The sequence below is a fragment of the Amblyomma americanum genome, chromosome 2, assembly GCF_052857255.1.
Source record: "Amblyomma americanum isolate KBUSLIRL-KWMA chromosome 2, ASM5285725v1, whole genome shotgun sequence".
NCBI classification, from domain to species: Eukaryota; Metazoa; Arthropoda; class Arachnida; order Ixodida; family Ixodidae; genus Amblyomma; species Amblyomma americanum.
Genome location: NC_135498.1, coordinates 98,111,319 through 98,130,908, shown reverse-complemented (window position 1 = coordinate 98,130,908; position 19,590 = coordinate 98,111,319). Strand labels below are relative to the sequence as shown.

Below are 19,590 nucleotides of genomic sequence, written 5' to 3'. Positions count from 1 at the left end.
AGACTGCTCAGGAGTTTCAATCACAATTGGCACTTCTAGAAGTTTAATATTCAGAACCTTGATTTGGAATAAATTTCTAAGAATGCAACGTTTTTTAAACGGTGGAGACATGGTCTACAAAGCTAGTAAACTTTGTTTATGGTATCCACACGACCGTCATGTTCAAAATGATGTCGAGCCCGGGGGCAAACTGATTTATTGGGTTACACTTTTGTCCTTTATTACACCAACACAATCTCATCATGTGTCAACCGACACAAATAGTCGCACTTCGACACAGTTGTTTAGCAGGAAACCACAACAGCATAGGCTGGTCGTATTTATTAGGACTCCATGAGCGACCTAGAGCTCTTCTTGGTTACACCTTGGGGTTCTAGCAGAAGAGGAAACGTGTCCTTGAACTCGTTGATTGTTAATTGCAATGCCTCATGATGCAACAGGTTTACAAAAACGATTCTTATTTCTAGTAATGTGTTCTTGTGTTGCCTTAAAAAGTTTTCATCGTCATTTATTTCATCATGTCTTGGATTCATTGGTAATCCGACGAAGTATTTTTCTCGATCTTTTCTTAGAAGAATAATCCGAAACTGCAGTATGCAGGATGAAATAGGGTAATGCAAAATCGAATGTCGAAGTTACAGTAAATTTCAGCGGTGCCTTAATATTAGGTCACGCGTCTGGAGGCATAACGGATGTCTTTTCCGAAATGTATGTGAAACCTTGAACGCTGTGGAAGGCAAAACGAAAGTGACAGAAGTTGGAAAAAAAAAGCGGAAAGCAACGCGAGCAACCTGTTTAGAGCACCTTAACCAGGTACGCTTTAGACTGCGGCCTTAATATTACGGGGGAGAATTATATTTAAGGTGTGGCGCTGTCCTAGAGACGTGAAAATAAGACGAAATGAAGGCTACACTTTAGAAAAAAAAAAGAAAATGCTTTCTTCGCTTCTTTAGTAGTCGTGGTCGTAGAGAAGGCTACCAAGCGCAGAACCACGTTTCCACTGCCTCAACACTGGCTTTTCTCCTCATGCAAAGGTTTGCTTGCAAGATGCACTAAAGATAAGGAGTAAATTCACTTCGTGGGATTAATTATTATTAATGAAATCTTCTTGACTGACTACTCTCCGAAGAGGAAACTTAACTGAAAAAGTAGCAACCTAAACCCCATTTTTCTGACCCAATTACTCGCTCAACACAACGGCAATCGAACTACGCCACTTTGAGAACTTAACGGCTAATGATAGAGGCGTACTTGGAGAGCTGAAAGATAGTCAGAAATAGAAAGATTAAGAGATTGAGTTTGGACAGAAAAGCCTCTGCTGCGCTTCGATCACCGAGGAGGCGCGCATGCTTGAATAGGCCCTGGAGCCCCGTCCGGTGGTAAATATCAACCTCGGAGAAACAGAATTCAAGTTAGAAAGTGTGCAACTGAGCATGAACTGCTGTTGTTGGCGCAACTCTAAGCATTCAAGCGGTAGCGTTAGGCGACTTTTCAGTGGCACCGCCTATAGCCGTTTGTTTCATGTACAAAGCAGTCGAGAGATGCTACAGCAGGGCGGTTAATGTTTTGGTATTAATTCCTTGTTATGAGTTTTCGTCTCTAAGAAAGCGATAAAAACCTTGCTTCTGTTCTGAAGCACAGACAGGGCTTCACTTCACGGAGAAAAGAACATCGCACTGTTGAAAAACGCACACAGTTCTTAAAATGACTTTAAAGAATTCCTCATGCGTACAGCTGAGCCCATACGTGCATGTTCATGCGCTCGCCAAGTATATCATTATGTCCCATAAGAACAAGCGAGGCAAGAGCAATGACATGCTTGAAGCGCATAAATAATCGGCTTTCAGTTGACAAATGTAGATTTCTCAAAATTTTTAACCTTCCGCCAAAGGAACGAACCCATCAAACTACTCAAGCGACGACCTAAACTGTTCCACGCTGGTATCTCAGTATACGCGAATTTGCTAACATGTTGCAGTTGTATCCGACATAAACGGCATAGTGCTGAGCTGCGGCTGCACGTGATAGCTCGGGCCGCTGCAGTTTTTAATTGTCGACGTCGGCAACCTGTGATTAAAATTCCGTGTTTATTGTTACAGATGCCTGTTTCAATAGTTTCGATGTGGCTGCCAACCACAATGATAGCTCCAAAATAAATGAATTGATTATACCTGCATTATGTTTATTCTGCATTTTAAGAAACCACCTTTTTGTGTGGGTCGAGGAATCGGCTGAAATTGACCAAGCGTCCGTATGACTCATCGTTGGTTAAAATCAGTTATGGTACTTACTTCCAAGATGAAACGGGGCAGTTCAGGGTTCTGCGGGAAGTTGTGTGGTGGTATCATTCTATGGGATTGAATCTATTAACACACTGGAAGCAAGGTGCAAAGAAGCCTGTGACCGCCAGTCGCCTCCGCTTGAGGTGCACATAGCGGGTGATGGAGCGAAATGTTATGCGCCCTGCTTGCTGGCCTTACAAATTCCCTTGGTTCTCTTACTCATGAGGGCCCCTTCTGGGAACGAGAGGTATACTACAACTCGAGAAATGTAATATTTGAACATAGCGTTGATTTATATCTGTCGATGGTCCGGTAACAAAACTGTGTAGGAGATAATACTGACCGCTGATGGTACTAAAAATCCTACTTCCTCACCTTTTTGACGCGAACTGCTTGATTATCAATATGCAAAGACGAGTGCCTAATTTAAAGCTTTTTTTTTTCTTGCGGGCTGTATATTATCGTTTTATAGGTTTCTTCCGGGACAAGATGGGTTCTTATGACCAGTTCTACTGGTTGCTAGGAGCCGTGAATATCCTGGCCTCCTGCCTCATATCTGTCATTGCTGTCATCGACAAGCTACGCCGAAAGGAGTGGGCTGTAAATTGAGAAAAAAAATAAAATGCAAACATTTGGTGCTGCACAAACTTAATACAGAAACCTGCTTGAGTGTGCTCTTGGCACCTGCTTTGGGATTATAATTCGCATATCGAGCTCTATTTTAAAAGCAACAGAATAAATAAAAATAATATACAAACATGTGGTACTGCACCGACTAACACAAACCTACCTGAGCGTGCTCTCGACACGCATGTTGACATTAAGAATTCTCATATCGAGCTTTATTTTAAATGGGGCACATTGGTGCCTCTAAAACTGTGGCTTCAGTTCAGAAAAATGGACTCTATTTACTGCACTGAGGAGATGCCTCGTTTTGGCAAAATTCGACTAATTTTTTCCACTGCAGGGAAGCAAAGACGGTTAGCTTTTCACCATGTGGCCCCTGCTAATAACAAATAAACTAGCGTCCTCAATTTTCTTTACTTAACGCAGGAAATGGGCTCGGATTTAATAATGGAGCTTCACGACGAACCCCGAATCTATTTGAGGAAATCAGGCACTTACACAAAAACACATTATTTATCAGATCCACAAGCATGCAACGGCCAATTGTCGAACAAGAACAACCTGGCAGAGATGTATCTTGACACATGCGGCCCGCAATACCGATGGAATGCACGTTCTCCGAAGCTACACCGAGATGTATCACCGTGTGAAGGGGCGGGCTTCTTGCGTCAGATATTTGCGCCACCTTATTGATTGATATGTCGAACACTGCCGCTTAGACTCTTATGGGGTTCCTTAGACATACCCAGCAATTCTGGACAAAAGCATTTTTGAGCGCGAAGCCATTTGCGTCCGCAGCTTTTCCATATAATGAAAGATGTCAGATTTCAATATAACAATAAATATATAAATATAAATTGAGACCACCCAACGGGAGTGATGAGTTCTTTGTTTCTGTTAATGATTTTCCTATCGCCAAAAGCATTTACCATTGTTTTTCAATCGGCGTGTTAATTGTTCGATGCGACTGATGGAAACACTTTAAAAGGAAGATTTTGCTATATATCAGAATGGGCTATTACCTTCAGAACTGCCGTAAAAGCATCTTACAATTTTCAAAATGTTTGTCGAAAATTGCTAGATATGTGTGACTAGAATGAATAAAAGGCAATGCTCAGTCATCTATGGGGAGCTTTGAGTTTCACTTCTGCCATGGAAAACATTTGTTGTTAAATTTTCTCATTCTCGGTCGTCGTCTTTGAGTTGCCAACCAACTCCCAATGTCTCATTCCCAAAGGCCAGGTGTCTCGCCTGCTCCATGCTAGCCCTTCGGTAGATTCCGGCAGGTGGCGCAACGTACCAACAAGTCCGCAGCTGTGGAATGTCTGCAACAATATAGGTTAGTGTGGATGAACTCTGCTTCAATCGCTGCTGGGGTATAAAGCGAGTGCTTGGCTTTGTGTCGCTAAGCATTTGCAAAGTTTTTTCGTGAGGGCACTACAAAGGTGTTGTGTAGCTATCGTTGACGCGAGAGATGAAAGTACGCCAAGGCACAGGTCTTTTTGCATTGAGTAAGCGGTACTTGCAGCATCCATGATTCAGAAGGCATTAAAAACTCACTTCGGCAGAACAGTCGGCAGAATGTTTGAGTTCAGCTGTCCAATACTTGAGGCCGACGACGGTGAGCTCTCGGAATATCTGCAGTTGATCAATGAGATAACAAAAAGAAATTGGAAAATTTACCGTTGAAAAGCAAACTGCCGAACGCGAGGCTGAAAATGCAAACCTCGAGGTAGCATATAAGAGGTCAAACGCGATGCATACACAAAAGAGGGAGATTAAGCGTAAGGACGTGGATATTGATGAAACGCCATGGCCATACGCTGCTGCCAGCTAAAAATGGATGCGATGTCAGCGTATCGCATGGAGGAAGAGAAAACATGTTCAGAACAAAAGGCTTCATGTAACGCTGTCGCAGTGGAGATGACATCGGTCTGTACTTAATGTACTTCGGGGACACTTGCGAGAAGGCACGTTTCACCAAGGACACGTGGCCGCTATACTTACTGACCATATTGCAATGAAAAGATGCTGATGTTATTGGCTGCTTAGTTGAAGCGGACGAAGCGAATAAACACTTGCCTGGCAGAAATGTGTAGGCAGACAAGCTAACTTATTTGCTCAGGCACCCTATGTACATCTTGAAAATAAGCGCTGCACCTTGAGAAAGCGCCCGAACGTAGTTCTGTGAATTCACTTGGTGCCTCCACTTTTGCGCCAGGGTGAGCGTGAGGTACACGAAAGCTTTCAAGCAAACGTTTCCTATCGCCGAGAAAGCTGAAGAGAATTTTCAAAGAGAATTTGCTTATAAACCCCTGAGTAATAGGATTATTCGACCGTTCTCGTGGTGAACAGCATTATAAAAGCAAATACACGTCATAGTTATCCAGCCTTATTGCTGCCTTCGAGTAACGCTAGACACACTAATAACAGTAATATACCTATAACGCGCAATATATGTGGACGTAGAACAATATAATTTATCAGCGCAACAATGTGGAATCTCATTTCACTCAGCATCAAACAACTATCACACATTCCACATGCTCTGATGACTAGCCATCGCTCATGATCCAGTTTCTTCCATCAACGTAAACTTTGTGTATATTTTTCTTGCAATCATAAAGAAAAAAAACTATTTCACTACATTGCAAAAGCCTCTCCTATATCTACTGAATTAACCCTGTCCTGTGCCAGATGCGGCTGCCTTATCCCTGTGAATTTTTCAATCACAACCGCCCACGTAACTTTTTGCCGCCCTCTTCTACGCTTGCATTCTCTTGATACTCTTGGTATCCAGTCCGGTACCCTTAGCGGCCGTCGGTTCTGCTAACAGCGCACAAAATTTTTTCTTCGTTTCATATTGGCATGCACAAGTACACATTTGTGCACTAGTGGAAAGATAGGTTCATGTGGCTGATTACACATAAGGTAGAAAAACATGTAAGAGCCGGTAAAAGAATAAGTCGAATATTCTTTAAGACCATTAGGTATACTATCAGCTAACGCATACCGAATTCAATAAATTGTAGATTATCATCCATTAAACCTTGAAAATGGCCACTGGCACCTCCGTTTACATCGCAACCAGCAGCACTGCTACAATTGGGCTTCGGCAGTGCAGTCGACGAGCTTCTTAAACCCATAAAATAAACCATCTTGAAAGACTCAAAGGTACCCCCACAGGAAGACAAGTCTTGAAGAAACTCGGGATTATGGCCTCCAGTCATGGACCTAGTGCATTTGTAGGCATCCCCCGGAATTAAAAGTCAGCTTCACTGTTTACCCAGTACCGAAAAACATCCATCCCGAATTCCACTTGGGAAGACGCTGGGCAAGTGCAAAAACCCTGAATCGTATCAATTTTTAAGTGTTTTAAATATGGCAGCGTGTTAGACTGATGTGAGGACACTATTATTTTACGGCAGCCAAAGGAGTAAAGCAGGCATTTATGTACGTAGCATTATGCAAGTGTCAAGGTTTCTATGAGTTTTCGGAAAGAAAATGCGTGTATCGAAAAGAAGTTTTTAAAATCTTTATTAGTTTATCATTTTCACGAAATTCCGGATGAAGCCGTAATATTGTACATAAATTATGAGTAACCTATCAAACTTTGAAAGCACAAGTTCTAGGTAATGGTGCATACTGTTATAGCAGTCCATCCCCAAAGGGTTTAGATACAAAATTATGTATAAGGATTTGAAATTGTCGAAGTTTCCAATTTCCGAAAGAAATCTGATGCCGTTTTCTGCTGCATGTGGCGACTTGCTGAGATATCCGGACATTTTACTTGCCAGCGCTCTTTTCAGGATGCTGATTTTCGGCGGCCTCACAATGCTTGATGAATTTTCAGCGAACAGTACTGCCCGAGATAGGCCACTGCTCATCTATCTTCTTTTACCCTCTTCATTATTGTTCCATTAATGTTCTCATATTCGAGATGACAGCAAAAAGCGCTTCCGTACACAATCCTCTCTCCCGAATGCTTTCATGTGCTTCCTATTATCACTTGAACTCCGAATTTTTTGTCCTCTCACTCTGCTGATTCAAACCGTGGCTTACTTCCGCGACTGCACGCTGTTTGTTTCCCAGCTACAAGCGCACAGACGTTCGGGCTCACGGCTTCGTCACCTACTTTCTCTTCGTTCGTTATGTCAGTGCATGTTCTATGCACTTGTCGTGCACATGTGTGTCCAGCACCAAGCTGTCGATCAGTGTGCGTTTCTGCACTGACGTTTCGGTCATTTTTGTTTTGGATGTTGGTGACAGCAACTTTTCTTGCCACCTCAGCCGGCGTTTCTTTTAAATTTTTCTTTCCAGCTTTTTCCAAGTGTATCCGCCTCTCTAGATTATCCATACCTTCACACGTCTGTCGTTTTCTCCTCCTACCGTGTCCAGCCCCGCACTCAATAGGTTTGCATGAAATCTGCGCCTTTCAACTCCTTGGACCGAGTCACCATACAATATTTCTCCCTGTGCTTTCCACACATTTAACCATGCTCAGCCCATGTTTGTCGGTCTCACCTCATTCGTGGTTTCCGTGAGCACGTAATGCTAATCTTTCAACATCCAATATTTTCTTGTCCCAACTAAACCTCTCGCTTTAGGCTCAAAATTTTGTTCCCAAATGAAATCTCGGACATAACTATTCCTTTAGAAATACATATTAGTTCTCCACACCTGCTGCACTGCCATAATAATCTATGGTTCAATATCGCGAAATATTGCTACGAAGAAGGTGACGAAGTTGCGGGATGTGGCTCCAGGCGAGCCCGCGCACTAGGCTTGCAGCCGTTAAATCATATTTCATCTGTCATCGATCATGTCCTGTTCCTTGGCTTGCCATCACGTAACATTTGGTGTGAGGTGCGGGGTAACATCGTCAACCTCGCCCCTGGAGCATCGCCGCGTTCTGCTCGCCTTGGTCGTCGGCCGTGGGCACCTGGACTCCGCCGCCTGCCTCAACCCCAGCTCAGCTTGGCCAGAACCGACCAGCCGGTTTCTTCCCGCCACGCCCCCAGTCCCGCCCACAAGACGCGACGACCAGGACCAGACGCTCTGTGACCTAACGACGGCCAGGAAAAAACGCGCTATGTCCGAACGACGACAAATACCAAGACAGCACCCCCGCCCAAGCTGTCCGCGCGGAGTCCATAAACCTTTGGCGTCGACTCTGGGCGACCGCCCGCTGGACATGAAGCTGCGGGGGCAACTGTTGATAACTTCAACTCATTCATTACGGTGGCAGGCCTTTCATCACCTTCTGTCCTTTCAGACTATCCTCACCGTCATCTCAACCGTCAAACTCAAGTAATAGATTGGGGCAATCTCTCGATGCCCCGTGGTAATCCTACGAAGGAGACGACGAAGATGCGGGCTCTGGCGCGGGGCGCAGCGCTCGCGCTAGGCCCTGCACCGTATGTCCTGTTTCTTGGCTGGCCATCACGTAACAGTACCGTCGTACTTCAGCCGCAGGAGTCTTGATGCTTTTCAATGTATAGCTCCCTTGCTATAAGCATACCCAAGTATATATCTATACTGTCACTCTCTTTGTATAATGGCCTCGCATTGTGGGCAAATGATCTATGGTATCTTTGAATATCATTAGCCATCACTTGTTCGCCCTAAGCATCGCATACAGCGTGTTCTTTTTCGCCACAGATATTAATCAGGCGGCCAATATTAGCTATCAGCTATGAGTAGAATATCGCAAGCATACAATAAATACGGAACCCGTTGCTCCTCGTGCATTCCACGTCTTGTACGAGAGAGACATCGTGTCTTAATTTCTTGGAGGCTTCTTTCAATATTCAGTACGTAATTAATGAACAAAAAGGTAGTAACAGAAAACACTGCTCACCTTTACAGTTGCCACAATCGTTATTCTTTCCCATGCATTTCGAACTTTGTTATCTCGGTAAATATGGCCGCGAAGATTTTACGTTCGTTTCTTCATCCTTAAATCTTCGGGCAGGCGGCTTTATCACTTTGATGGTTATGGAAACAGCAACTAGGCTTATTTCGAATAATCGCCACCACACGTAAGGTCTTCTACAGCATTCGAGATCATCGTATTTGCTTTTGTGCCTTATCTGAAAGGTTTTTTTTTTTGTCAGCTTCAAATACAGCGCTGCTTAAAGCAGCGGGCATTCCGTCCTTCGACGATATGCTGAGCACGCTCCTTGGTATTACCGCCGCTGATTTGTTCTTTTGTTTCTGGGCGCAAATAAGCCCAGTAAAGAGTTTTGAAGCGAAATGAATATATGGCTCATCAGCAACGAAACCTGTCGTTGGTGTTGACCAGCAGCAGTATAACAAAAATACTAGATGACGGCACCGGGGCACCAAACAAAAACTATGTTCCCGAGATACTGGGAACTGAGCCGAAACCCTTCAGACTGGGAGTCTAGTAACAACTATAGGCCTCAAAATCACGTACATGCATGGCGAACAAACAAGAAGCTCGTATATTCGTTGCCTTACTATTGTATGCTAATGAGCCGGTTTGTCATTTTTTATATAAGAAATGAAAACGAAAAAAAATTAAAATGTTTTCTTCTAAGCGCCTACCATTTTTCAAACTGTCTGAACTCATCCAGTATTCTATTACTCATTATCTATGTCTGAATTTATAGTTTAGTGCTTGCATTGCCAGCTTAAGTTGGTGTCATCCCATCTTCCTGATACATTCGCGGTCGCCATGTGTGCCAAATATGCTTATTGAAATGACTGTTTCTGCTGCTTTAACTACATTTCCTTGCTACTTGAGCCAAGTTCATTAATTAGCAAGATTGGTCTTAGTCTATCCCAGCTGTCTTGGATATACGAGTATTGCTGCAAAGCTTTGTAATGCTTATTTCTTCATGTTCAGTGTCGCCAGCACGCAGACTTCTCGCTTCATCTGTGATGCAAGATGCGGCTAGATTTATCTCAAATGATCGCAGACAGGAGGAACCAATTCTACTTTGTTCGAGACTGTTGTGGCCACATTGCTCGCCGTACCTTAAACTTCGTTGCGAGGTTTAAATTGAGTACGGCCGAGAGCTGGAGGCATCCTGATCGACGAGCGCAGAACACGCTTGTTGTCTATCGCCGCGGACGAGCCATTCAGTTCTCTTTGGACGCGAATCAGCCCAATAAACATTTTCTTGTGGAAGCCCTCTTCACTGCCTTCCTGGCTGCCTGACTGCCGTCACAACGAGGTGAAAATATTATGGCGGAAGCATTTCTTGGCTCATGAGTGGCATGGACGGAAGTTGTAGACACAGGCTGCCTGCATAACTTTCCGCACTTTGATGATGCGTAAAATAATCAAACAGGAATATTGCATAAGCAAACCATCTATAGTGAAAATTTCCTCTGATGCGTTAAAATTTCAGCGAAACTTGGATTCTATTCAGTGCTGGTGCTGAAAATGGCAAATGTCCTTGAACGCTACAAAAAGCCAATTTATCTCTTTCACTCGAAAGTGATCACCATTACAAACAAGTTACCCATTACACAATGTTCCTCTGCAAAAAGTAGTTGAATATAAGTATCTCGGCGTTTATATTACATCTAACCTAACATGGACGAGGTAAGTTGTGGATAGCACATCCAAGGTCTGCAGAATGCCCAATTGCTTAAAACGAAATTTCAATAAAGCACTGTCGGATCTCTAACAACTCTTAAATTTCACTTACGCCCAATTATTTAATAAGCCTGCCCTGTCTGGGACACGCAGTTTGCTTACTCATGTGACATGCGTGGAGCGCGTAATGCTGCGAGATTTGTGTCCAATAATTACAGATCTCGACTAATGTCACGTCTCTTAAAAACCACCTTGGTTGGGAATCATCAGTTAACCATAGGAAACATTTGAGGTTGCAAATCATGCGTTACATCTATTTTGGAAAGCTGAGCATTCACAAAGACCAGTACCTGCCTCAACCTCACTTTTTTTCTAGATGACTTGATCATCGGTGGAAGATCGGAAAGATTAAATGTGGGACAGATATTTAGAAAACCTCGTTTTTTCCGTGGACGATCAATGAGTGGAACAGGCTGCCAGCCGGCGTCACTGAGTGCTGCACGGAAGATCAGTTCCCCGCATTATTATCTCATGGTGACGTGGCGTGCAGTTCTCTTGCGCGTGTCTCATTTCATTAGTGTCATTGTATATATGGAGCGCGGTTGCCCTTCAGTGCATTCTTTTCCTCATCCATTATTAGTTGTGTCATTGTATTTTTGTTATCTTCTGGTAGTTTCAGCCAGACGATTAGAAGTTATTGCGTCCCCCCCCGCCCCCGTTAATATTAAAACTAACCTTCTTAGGCATCAATTTTTTTCTTTAGTCTGAATAATAGTTAAAGCATGCATTAAGCATTCCGACTTTTTATACGCGCATTATTATCCAGAAACTAAGGTATGCATGATATTTTCCATACGGAGCCCAAAGCTCATCACAGTGACTTCACAAATGAGTAAGCTAGCCTAGTGACCGATTTAAAAACTATATTTTTGTCCCAAAAAACAGAAGGTACTGAAATCAAATGTGCATCTCCGGGCATGCATGTGCCAATCAGAATAATTAGTACAACATACTTGCGCTGTTATGCGTATTTGAAATTTTTAGCTACTGAGTTCTTAGAAAATCTAATAAACAAATCATATGACACCCAGAGCGACCCAATGAGAGCCTTTCCTTAACGCTTTCAGGCGTTTTGTACGCAGTTGTGTCCGCAGCAAACTTGCGGCTTTTTCGCAGCAACGCTGCACTTTGGAGTGATTTCTTCATTCAGATAAATTTAGCATCCTTCACGCCGGAAATAAGAGCAACTCCGCAAATACGCAGCAAATTCGCCATTTTAGATAACAATTTTCTCCACAAGTTTTTTTCACAATTTATAGAGTATTGTGCGTCTTCAAAACAGTTTTACATTCTATGATTGTGGTGGTGTATACGTGACTAGCACTGAAATTTCGATGTCGCTTTTTTTATTCAAAGACGACACTATGCAAGGAACTTTGCAAAGCCCTGTAAAAAACAAACCACGGCTATTTTCGACTTGCAATGAAAAAAAAAAACACAATGTTTATCGATGCCCGAGTATGCAATTATTGCGCGAAAATATTTTCTGTGGTTGAGAACTGAAATAACGCCAGCAAGTATTAAGGTGACGCTGAAAACACATTAAAATTGCCATGCAGTTTTACATTAGAGCCTTAAAACCACAAATTGTTGCTTTCACTCAACATAAGCTTTTATATACTAGAAAGGGGCAGGAAACGAAATCCAGATGTTGATATACGAGCCTCATTAGTCAATTTAGCAGCTTGCGTCTGCACTGTTGATCTAGCTGGAATTTTTAACAGAATTTTCTCAGAGGCAGTTTGCTGCTGGAAAAATATAAAAAAACGAAAACAACCATAACTCGAAGTCTCGCGAAGAAAAAAATATTCGTGGCATCGTTTATTGGGTTGGTTTAATACTATGAGCGGATATCAAACTCTCTTTGTGGCGCTTACACGAACGTGGTAAGGTCTTGCTGGGCCCACCGTCCTCTTTATTTTCAGTGTCGTCACTGACACACATAGGACCGGTGCAATAGTGCGCGAAACAGTAAAAACGCATACATTGGTGAGGGCTCCCTGAGCTATACCGGAAAAAAAAAAAAGATACCATTCTGCAGCGGATTTTGCGCGACTTATTTCTCTAAGCGGTAGCTCGTGTACCTGTTGGTAAGGCCAAAACTCGTCCTTGAGCGCTTGTGCGCTCATACACTGTTGATCGCTGACTCTCAGATATGCGTACCAGCTGTGGCATGATCCGACAGTTGCTGCGGGGGAGCAGCCATATTCGAACTCTAGAGGCCGCGCCAAAACATTGGCATGCTTATCATGTTGGCAGTGTCTTTTTTACTCGTACACGGAAGTGCACGCCTATATTGTCGTTTAGGGGGATGCCGGAGTTCATACCATGCGCCAGGACTTCCGCTCGCAGCACTCTGCAGGAAGTTCGCGGAGTGGGTGCTTATATAGGTGAATGCTAAGCATCGAATGCACGTCATGTCCTGCTGGGACAAAAACATCACGCCAGTAAGGCAGTACCTTCCAATGCTTGTGTGCAGTGCGATATGATGCTGGTTTTCTGATAGTTCATTTATATCCTTATTTCTTTCGGTCACTGCGCGCTGTTTTGTTCGGCATGTGCCTTGCGTGTAAATTGCTTGCTAAAGATTTTGCCTTTGTTTAGAAAGGTTCACCTTGATTAATCTAGCAGTTGTCTAAGCATGCGGTTTAGGGGGGCGTCATTTCGCCATTAACCAACCCATTGAATTTAGAGGCGCATTGCAGACAATGATGGTTTGAGCTTTGATCAGGTGCACTAGAGTTTTGTTTAGGTATGAAGGGCTGACAGGAAGAATAGTGACCTTGCCCTGGGGACCGCTAACCTATATGATATATAGCCGTAACCCATTTCACCAAGTCCGGACAGTTTGCTTTTAATGAGAATGCACCTAGATTGAATACTGCAGGGAGAAAACGATGACAAATAGAAACGAAAAGAGAGTTTTAGTGGAGCTCGATATCTTTTGTTTTTCTTTTTTTATTCTGTTATGAATTTAGAGACCTTGGAAAACTGCTATGCATCGCCTGAAATTGCTGCCCAAATCACTTCACCACACATTTGTTCTCCTAGTTAGTTGACGCTGGTGGTCCGGATATGTGGTCACTACCTGCCCAATGTAGATGTATTGCCTTACAGCGTCCAAATGTTCGCTTCCTACCGTGAACAAATGTTTCCTTTTGAGACAGTTGAACATTATTTTAACCTTATGCATATAAATTTTTAGGTCCTTTCGAATTCTATTGCATTGCCTGCCTAGGACCACCTTCATGCTTTGCTATTCGGTTATTCAGTTAGATAGCAAGGGAATGTAATTCGCAAATCGGAGATTGCTAAGGTACGCTCTATTAGCGTTTATACTTAACTTTTTTTAGTACAGTTCTCTGAATATTTCCAGTAATTACGCACTGAGCAGTCCTGGAGAGATTATGTCTTCCTCTCTGACACGCTTTTTAGCTAGTATTTTTCTACTTCCCCTTAAAGTGCTATCATTGCTGTGCAGCTGCGGACACGACAAAACAGCACGCGACAAAACAGCATGCGTCAAAACAGCGCACAAAAAACAGCGCAGTGACGAAAGAGCACAAGGGAAAACGGCACAGCAACAAAACAGCAAAAGAAAAAACAGCATAGCGACAAAAAAGCATAGGAAAAAAACAGCACGCGTGAAAACAGCATGCCGGACAAAACGGCACGGCGACAAAATAGCACAGCTACAAAACAGAACGACGACTGATGAGCCAGAGAATAACAGCACGACGACAAACAGCATAGCGGAGTACGGTGAATAATTATAATAATTGGTTTTTCGTGAAAGGAAATGGCGCAGTATCTGTCTCGTATATCGTTGGACACCTGAACCGCGCCGTGAGGGAAGGGATAAAGGAGGAGGTGAAAGAAGAAACGAAGAAAGTGGTGCCGTAGTGGAGGGCTCCGGAATAATTTCGACCACCTGGGGATCTTTAACGTGCACTGACATCGCACAGCACACGGGCGCCTTGGCGTGTTTCCTCCATAAAAACGCAGCGCTGCTGGAGGGGTGAACTATCACAGCCATAACCGCAAACGGCAAATCACAACACCTGCGGCTGCGACATTTAGAGTTAGCAAATGCTCGTTTCTCGAGTTCATTAAGAAACAGGTCTGGCTCATTAATTTAGGAACAGCGTTGCTTGAACAATGTATATGGCAGAACTTGTGGTTATGTATAGTACTTGCTTGCTTGAAATTCCCTGCATTCATTCTACAACTCTACTTCAGGCTACTCCCAACTGTGTTTGTTAGGGTAGGTTAAGTTAGGTGAGGTGCTTCTTGTGGTTCCTGAATAAAAGGGTCAAATCTGTCGAAAATTGATGTTTTAAAAAGTTGGCTTCTAAGCGAAAAACGTAGCTTTGATCAAAATTCGCGACAATTGATGTTTCGAGATAATTTTCTTTGAAGCAAAAAAAAAACAGTTTCAATATAAAATTGCATTCAACAAATGCACGCTGGCGCATTAATTTTGAGGTCAGTTGGTTGGCCCGTTTGGAAAAGTACAATAACTCCCGGTCAGCCTCAGACAACCACTGTGCAGCGTCCTGGTTAAACACCTAACAACCTGAAAATATCGACTCGGGCAATTCTACCATCACTAAAAGTATGCATTACATAGTGGATATATTCAGGGTATGAAGGTCCAGTAGCTGGCTTCAAACAATATTGCTGAGCATTCAATTGCCGACAGCGAAAGTTTTGAAGAATAAGAATTTTTGTACATCTAGAGCCCTAGATCGGGCGTATTTGTCCCAATTCAGCATCATGATTGTCAACCCGTAGAATCGATGCTTCCAGAACAACTTCTTCAGCGTTATTCATTCCATTACCCGCCAGAAAAGTACATATTTGAGATAACGAACATTACCCTACCCTGTTCCTTACTTAGTATGGGAAACTAGCAATCGCCAAATTCAAAGGTCGCTGCCGTATGTGTTCTGATTTGCCGTTCGTTTATGGCTACGATTGTTCACCCCCCCCCCCCCACCCCCTCAGTAGCGCTGCACCGCATTCAGATGTGCCGTTTTGTCGTTGTGCTGTTTTTTCCTTGCGCTCCTCTTTCGTCTTGCTCTGTTTTCGATGTGCTGTTCTGTCGCTGTGCCGTTTTGTCCAGCGTGCTCTTTTGACGCTTGCTCTTTTTTCCCTGTGCTGTTTTGTCACTGCGCTGTTTTTTGTGTGCTGCTTCGACGCATAGTGTTTTGTTGTCTGCTGTTCTCTCATGGCGCCTGTGCAGCTGCTATAAATTTTCATCAGTATCTTCATATACGCCTCTGGTATAAGCTGGTTGCTTAAAGCATGCATGATTGTTCAGGTTTCGACAAAGTAAAATGATTTCTTGTAATCGGTAATAACTGTATATAGTGTTCGGTTCTATGTGAGTCTTTTTATATCACCTGGTTGATGGTGTTAAAACGGAAAATAGACGAAAAGCCTTTACCAAAGCCAGCTTTGTCTTTGGTTGAACATAAGGTTGCTCTACTTGTATCAAAGATTGTCCACATAAATACCCTGCGGTCAACGGAACGTAAGCTGATTGATCTTTTGCTATTCATGACTTTGGCGTTTCTGTCCTCATAAATTAAGACATTATTAGGGTTCTTCCCACATTCCTACGTTCGAGGTCTTAAGAAATTGCGTAAAGAGGGTGCAAGTTTTCCAGCATTACCGCTCTTTTCCCTCTCTGTCAAGAAGTCTGCAGTTATCTTGTCCTCACCCTACGCTTTCTCCTTTTTCATTCCCGGTAAGTCCCTCTTTAGCCTACATCATTGCCGACATGACGTCCGTTTTTTCCCATCACTATTTTGTCGTTAGCGTCAAGATAATTTAGGATACTGTAGGTATCTGTGTAGAGTTGCTCGGTTACGTCAACTATGTTATCCGTATCGGTAAGTACATTGCGGTCCTTGTCTCTTAGTGTGTGTACGTGATGTTTACCTATGTATGGCTTCATCTTCATGGTTCATATAGTATGTAGTTTTTTTTAGACCTGGCTCCGTTTTCTCAATATTACGCTTCCTTATCTCAATTACGTTAGGTATATTGATTAGCTGCGGTTAGAAATTCCCGTGATTTCGCGTTTTTAATCAGATATTACTTCTCCTGAGAAAGCTTAGAAGTATCCTATCTGAAAATACTATCCGCTACATCAATTTAGCGCTCCGTAGCAACGTTTAAAATCTTGAGAAACAGCGCAGAGGACGGGACACAAGAAAGGCGACAGGACGATCAACAACTTCCTAAACTCATAAAATGTTCGAAGATGTCTTCTTGCAACACATCGCTACGTTGATGCGTGTAGAAGGAGGAGGAGGAAGAAGAGGAGAGACTTTAGTGGAACAGGAGAAGTCTGCCTGGCTGTCGGCCTGGCATGCTACTCCAGGACGTGTAGAAGGGGACAAGCCGACAGTGCGGTAGACACTGCGAATTAATGTAAACTGATTTTATTAGTCTGCGCTTCCCGACAAGCGCTTCTTCCAATCAGGCAAGCCAAATCACATTTATTTGGGTCCATTAGTGATACATTTGAAATTTACATCAGGAATAGCAGCCTTAAGAAGGAAAGAAAACGCACCTTGAATAAATGGTGCAGAACGGCTGTTGTCTTCGAGTCTATTTTTTGACGTCTTGTTTTTCTCAACTCATAATTCGAGACGCGCTGGAAACATTGTTTCATGCATGGTACATTTACGAATAATTAACAAGCTTCGTTCATTGGTAGCGGCCTGATTGTCTGGGCAACCTGTTTCTTAAGTGATAGATAGTTACCTTAAGTCGATTTCACAGATATTTTAACTGAGCATAAAAGATGCACAGGATAACAGAGTACCTTCATGCGAATTAGCCTTGCTTTTCTTTTCATTTGTGCCACGCACCTTGTGGGGTAGCTATGACGGTGTTACAGCTTCTAATCATTAAATACATTTTTGTTGAATAGTTTGTCCAGTATGTGTATATTATTCGTCTCGTTGTTCCTTTCATGTTTTGTCACAGGACACGGAAACATGTAGCGTGACGGCGTCCCGGCTGGCACCCAGGTCTCTTCTCCATGGTACCAAATCCCAAACAAGTATGTCGCCGCTTGTCGTGCAAGACGTATGCTGGACCATCCCGGTCGTGGAGGCATGCGTAGTAATTTTCGCCATACTCACCTCCTCGAGCAGTGGCCTTCTCTGCGTCCTATTCATGGGGGAACTTGATATCAGCCACGATATCAGCCTGCTTGGCCACTGTCCGTGCAAACGGCTGTCGGAAGTTCCATGAGTGAGATTTCAAGTTTTGTTTAGGAATCAGTCCGGAGTGAAAACTTTTAATAGGAACAAGAGAAGAAAGAAAAGTGACGTGTAGTCCCCAATACATTAATTATTAACGAGCTGAAATTTTTTGTGCCATCTAGAAAAACAAAGACAACACGACAAAACAAGCGGACGGGGAACGGACCGCACTTCAATTGCCGCTATTTTTTCAAAATAATTAAACAGTCTCAAAAATTGACCACGAATACTTGGTTCCAATGATTACAGGAACTGAATGCTCTCAAAAGGTAGAGAAGGTCACCTGTAAGGAAACGGGCAACCAGCTCTGTGTAACTTTGGGATCGATGCCCCTTCGGCAGGAAGCAACCATAATTTATTGATGAGGCCAAGGAAGGGGCCACTGATAAAATTTATACATTTGTTGCTTCATGTTAAACGTGCTTTCACTCCTGAGTGTTCACTGATTTCACGCCCAATTGCGAATTTCTGAGAGAAAGAGAGAAAAGCGGCAAGGGTTGACTTCCCGATGATTCGTTTTCTTTGGTGCAAGAACAATCTATAACCACACTTTCAACCCCTTTCCCCGCTTTAAAAAACAAATAGGCAGCATGCTTTGGCTACGATAACACATTTCAGGGCAAGCGCAGGAAAGCGTGCATTTTGGTCATTACCTTCCGCGCTTAATACTACGCTTCTCATAGACGGCTTATCGTTTCTCAAGCCAATCTAACGAGAGCACAGATGCAACCTATTTCAGGTGTGGGAGCAAACATTGTAAGTGAGCTGCCGCAAAGCGGGCGAATAGAAGTACTTGCTTTAGGAAAGCTAAAATCTAGCAGCACAAGAAATGATCCTGCACCCGAAAGAGTAAAAGGGAATGAAATTGACTCTGATTGAAACCTGGATAAAAGCTAGGTCCGAGGCCGAAGCATCAAGAAAAGTACAGTATAAATAGAGTTTGCGAGACTATGACGTCTTTTACTGCTTCAAAAAGTATCTGGCGAAGTTTACATTTTGTTAAAAGAAGTATTTTATTTCACACGACGTTTAGATCGGACAACCGGTCTATATCAAGAGATCGAAACGTCGAGTCAATTAAAAATGTTTCCTTTAATGAAGCTTGTACTTCGCTACACACTTATTTTTTAAGAAGTCAAGGACGTCATAATCTTGCATATATAGACCCAAACCTAGCAACCTGTCCACAATTTAAGGAGCTCAGGTCAATTATAGGAGGCTGCACGGAAGAGCAACATGAATCGCAACGCAATCCAGGCCCCGCCGTTTGCATCCCCTGCCATAGAAGGGCAGTGGCACATCACTGGAACGCTCCACCACTGCTCTAGGAGTTGCAGGAAGACTCCCATGTTGTCTATGAATGTAAAGAATGACCATTTCCACATATATGAACACTAACCCATTATTACTAACCGAACTGCCATCCGTGAACACTGGATTTGAAGACGGGAACCGGAGTGAATACCGAACTGCTAGTGCACCCAAATCGAAATTCGGCCTAACTACGCAAATCTAGCATCATTTTTTTTAGTATTCACGCGAGCGCACAACGTTTGCTGTTGGTTGGCAGCTCAGTGGTAAGTTCCTAAACTTACTTTGCACACGGCTATGTTTTGATGTATCTATTACCTCTTTTGTTTGCCCGGAATAGACCAGTATTTGCCTACAGTGTAGGGGTGCGTGACCCATCAAGCGGGACCGTGTCTCGCGCACTTCGTACACCGCGAAGGATGGCTTTTTAAAGCTACAAGTGCAGGTTTTCGCATAG

The 19,590-nt window shown here is 43.2% G+C and overlaps 1 protein-coding gene across 3 annotated transcripts in view; it reads left to right on the top strand.

The window, feature by feature from the left end:
• LOC144121657 (monocarboxylate transporter 10-like) overlaps positions 1–17,753 on the top strand; it is a 71,078-nt gene extending 53,325 nt beyond the window's left edge. For 2 of the 3 annotated variants that reach the window (XM_077654987.1, XM_077654985.1), the window contains exon 5: positions 2,755–2,918. In XM_077654987.1, the coding sequence (XP_077511113.1) occupies positions 2,755–2,891 (137 nt within the window). In that variant the 3' untranslated portion in view covers positions 2,892–2,918. Of the gene's footprint in view, positions 1–2,754; positions 2,919–17,541 lie in introns of those variants that run through there. The other variant, XM_077654986.1, reaches the window with a different exon arrangement.
• The last annotated feature ends 1,837 nt before the right edge of the window (positions 17,754–19,590 follow it).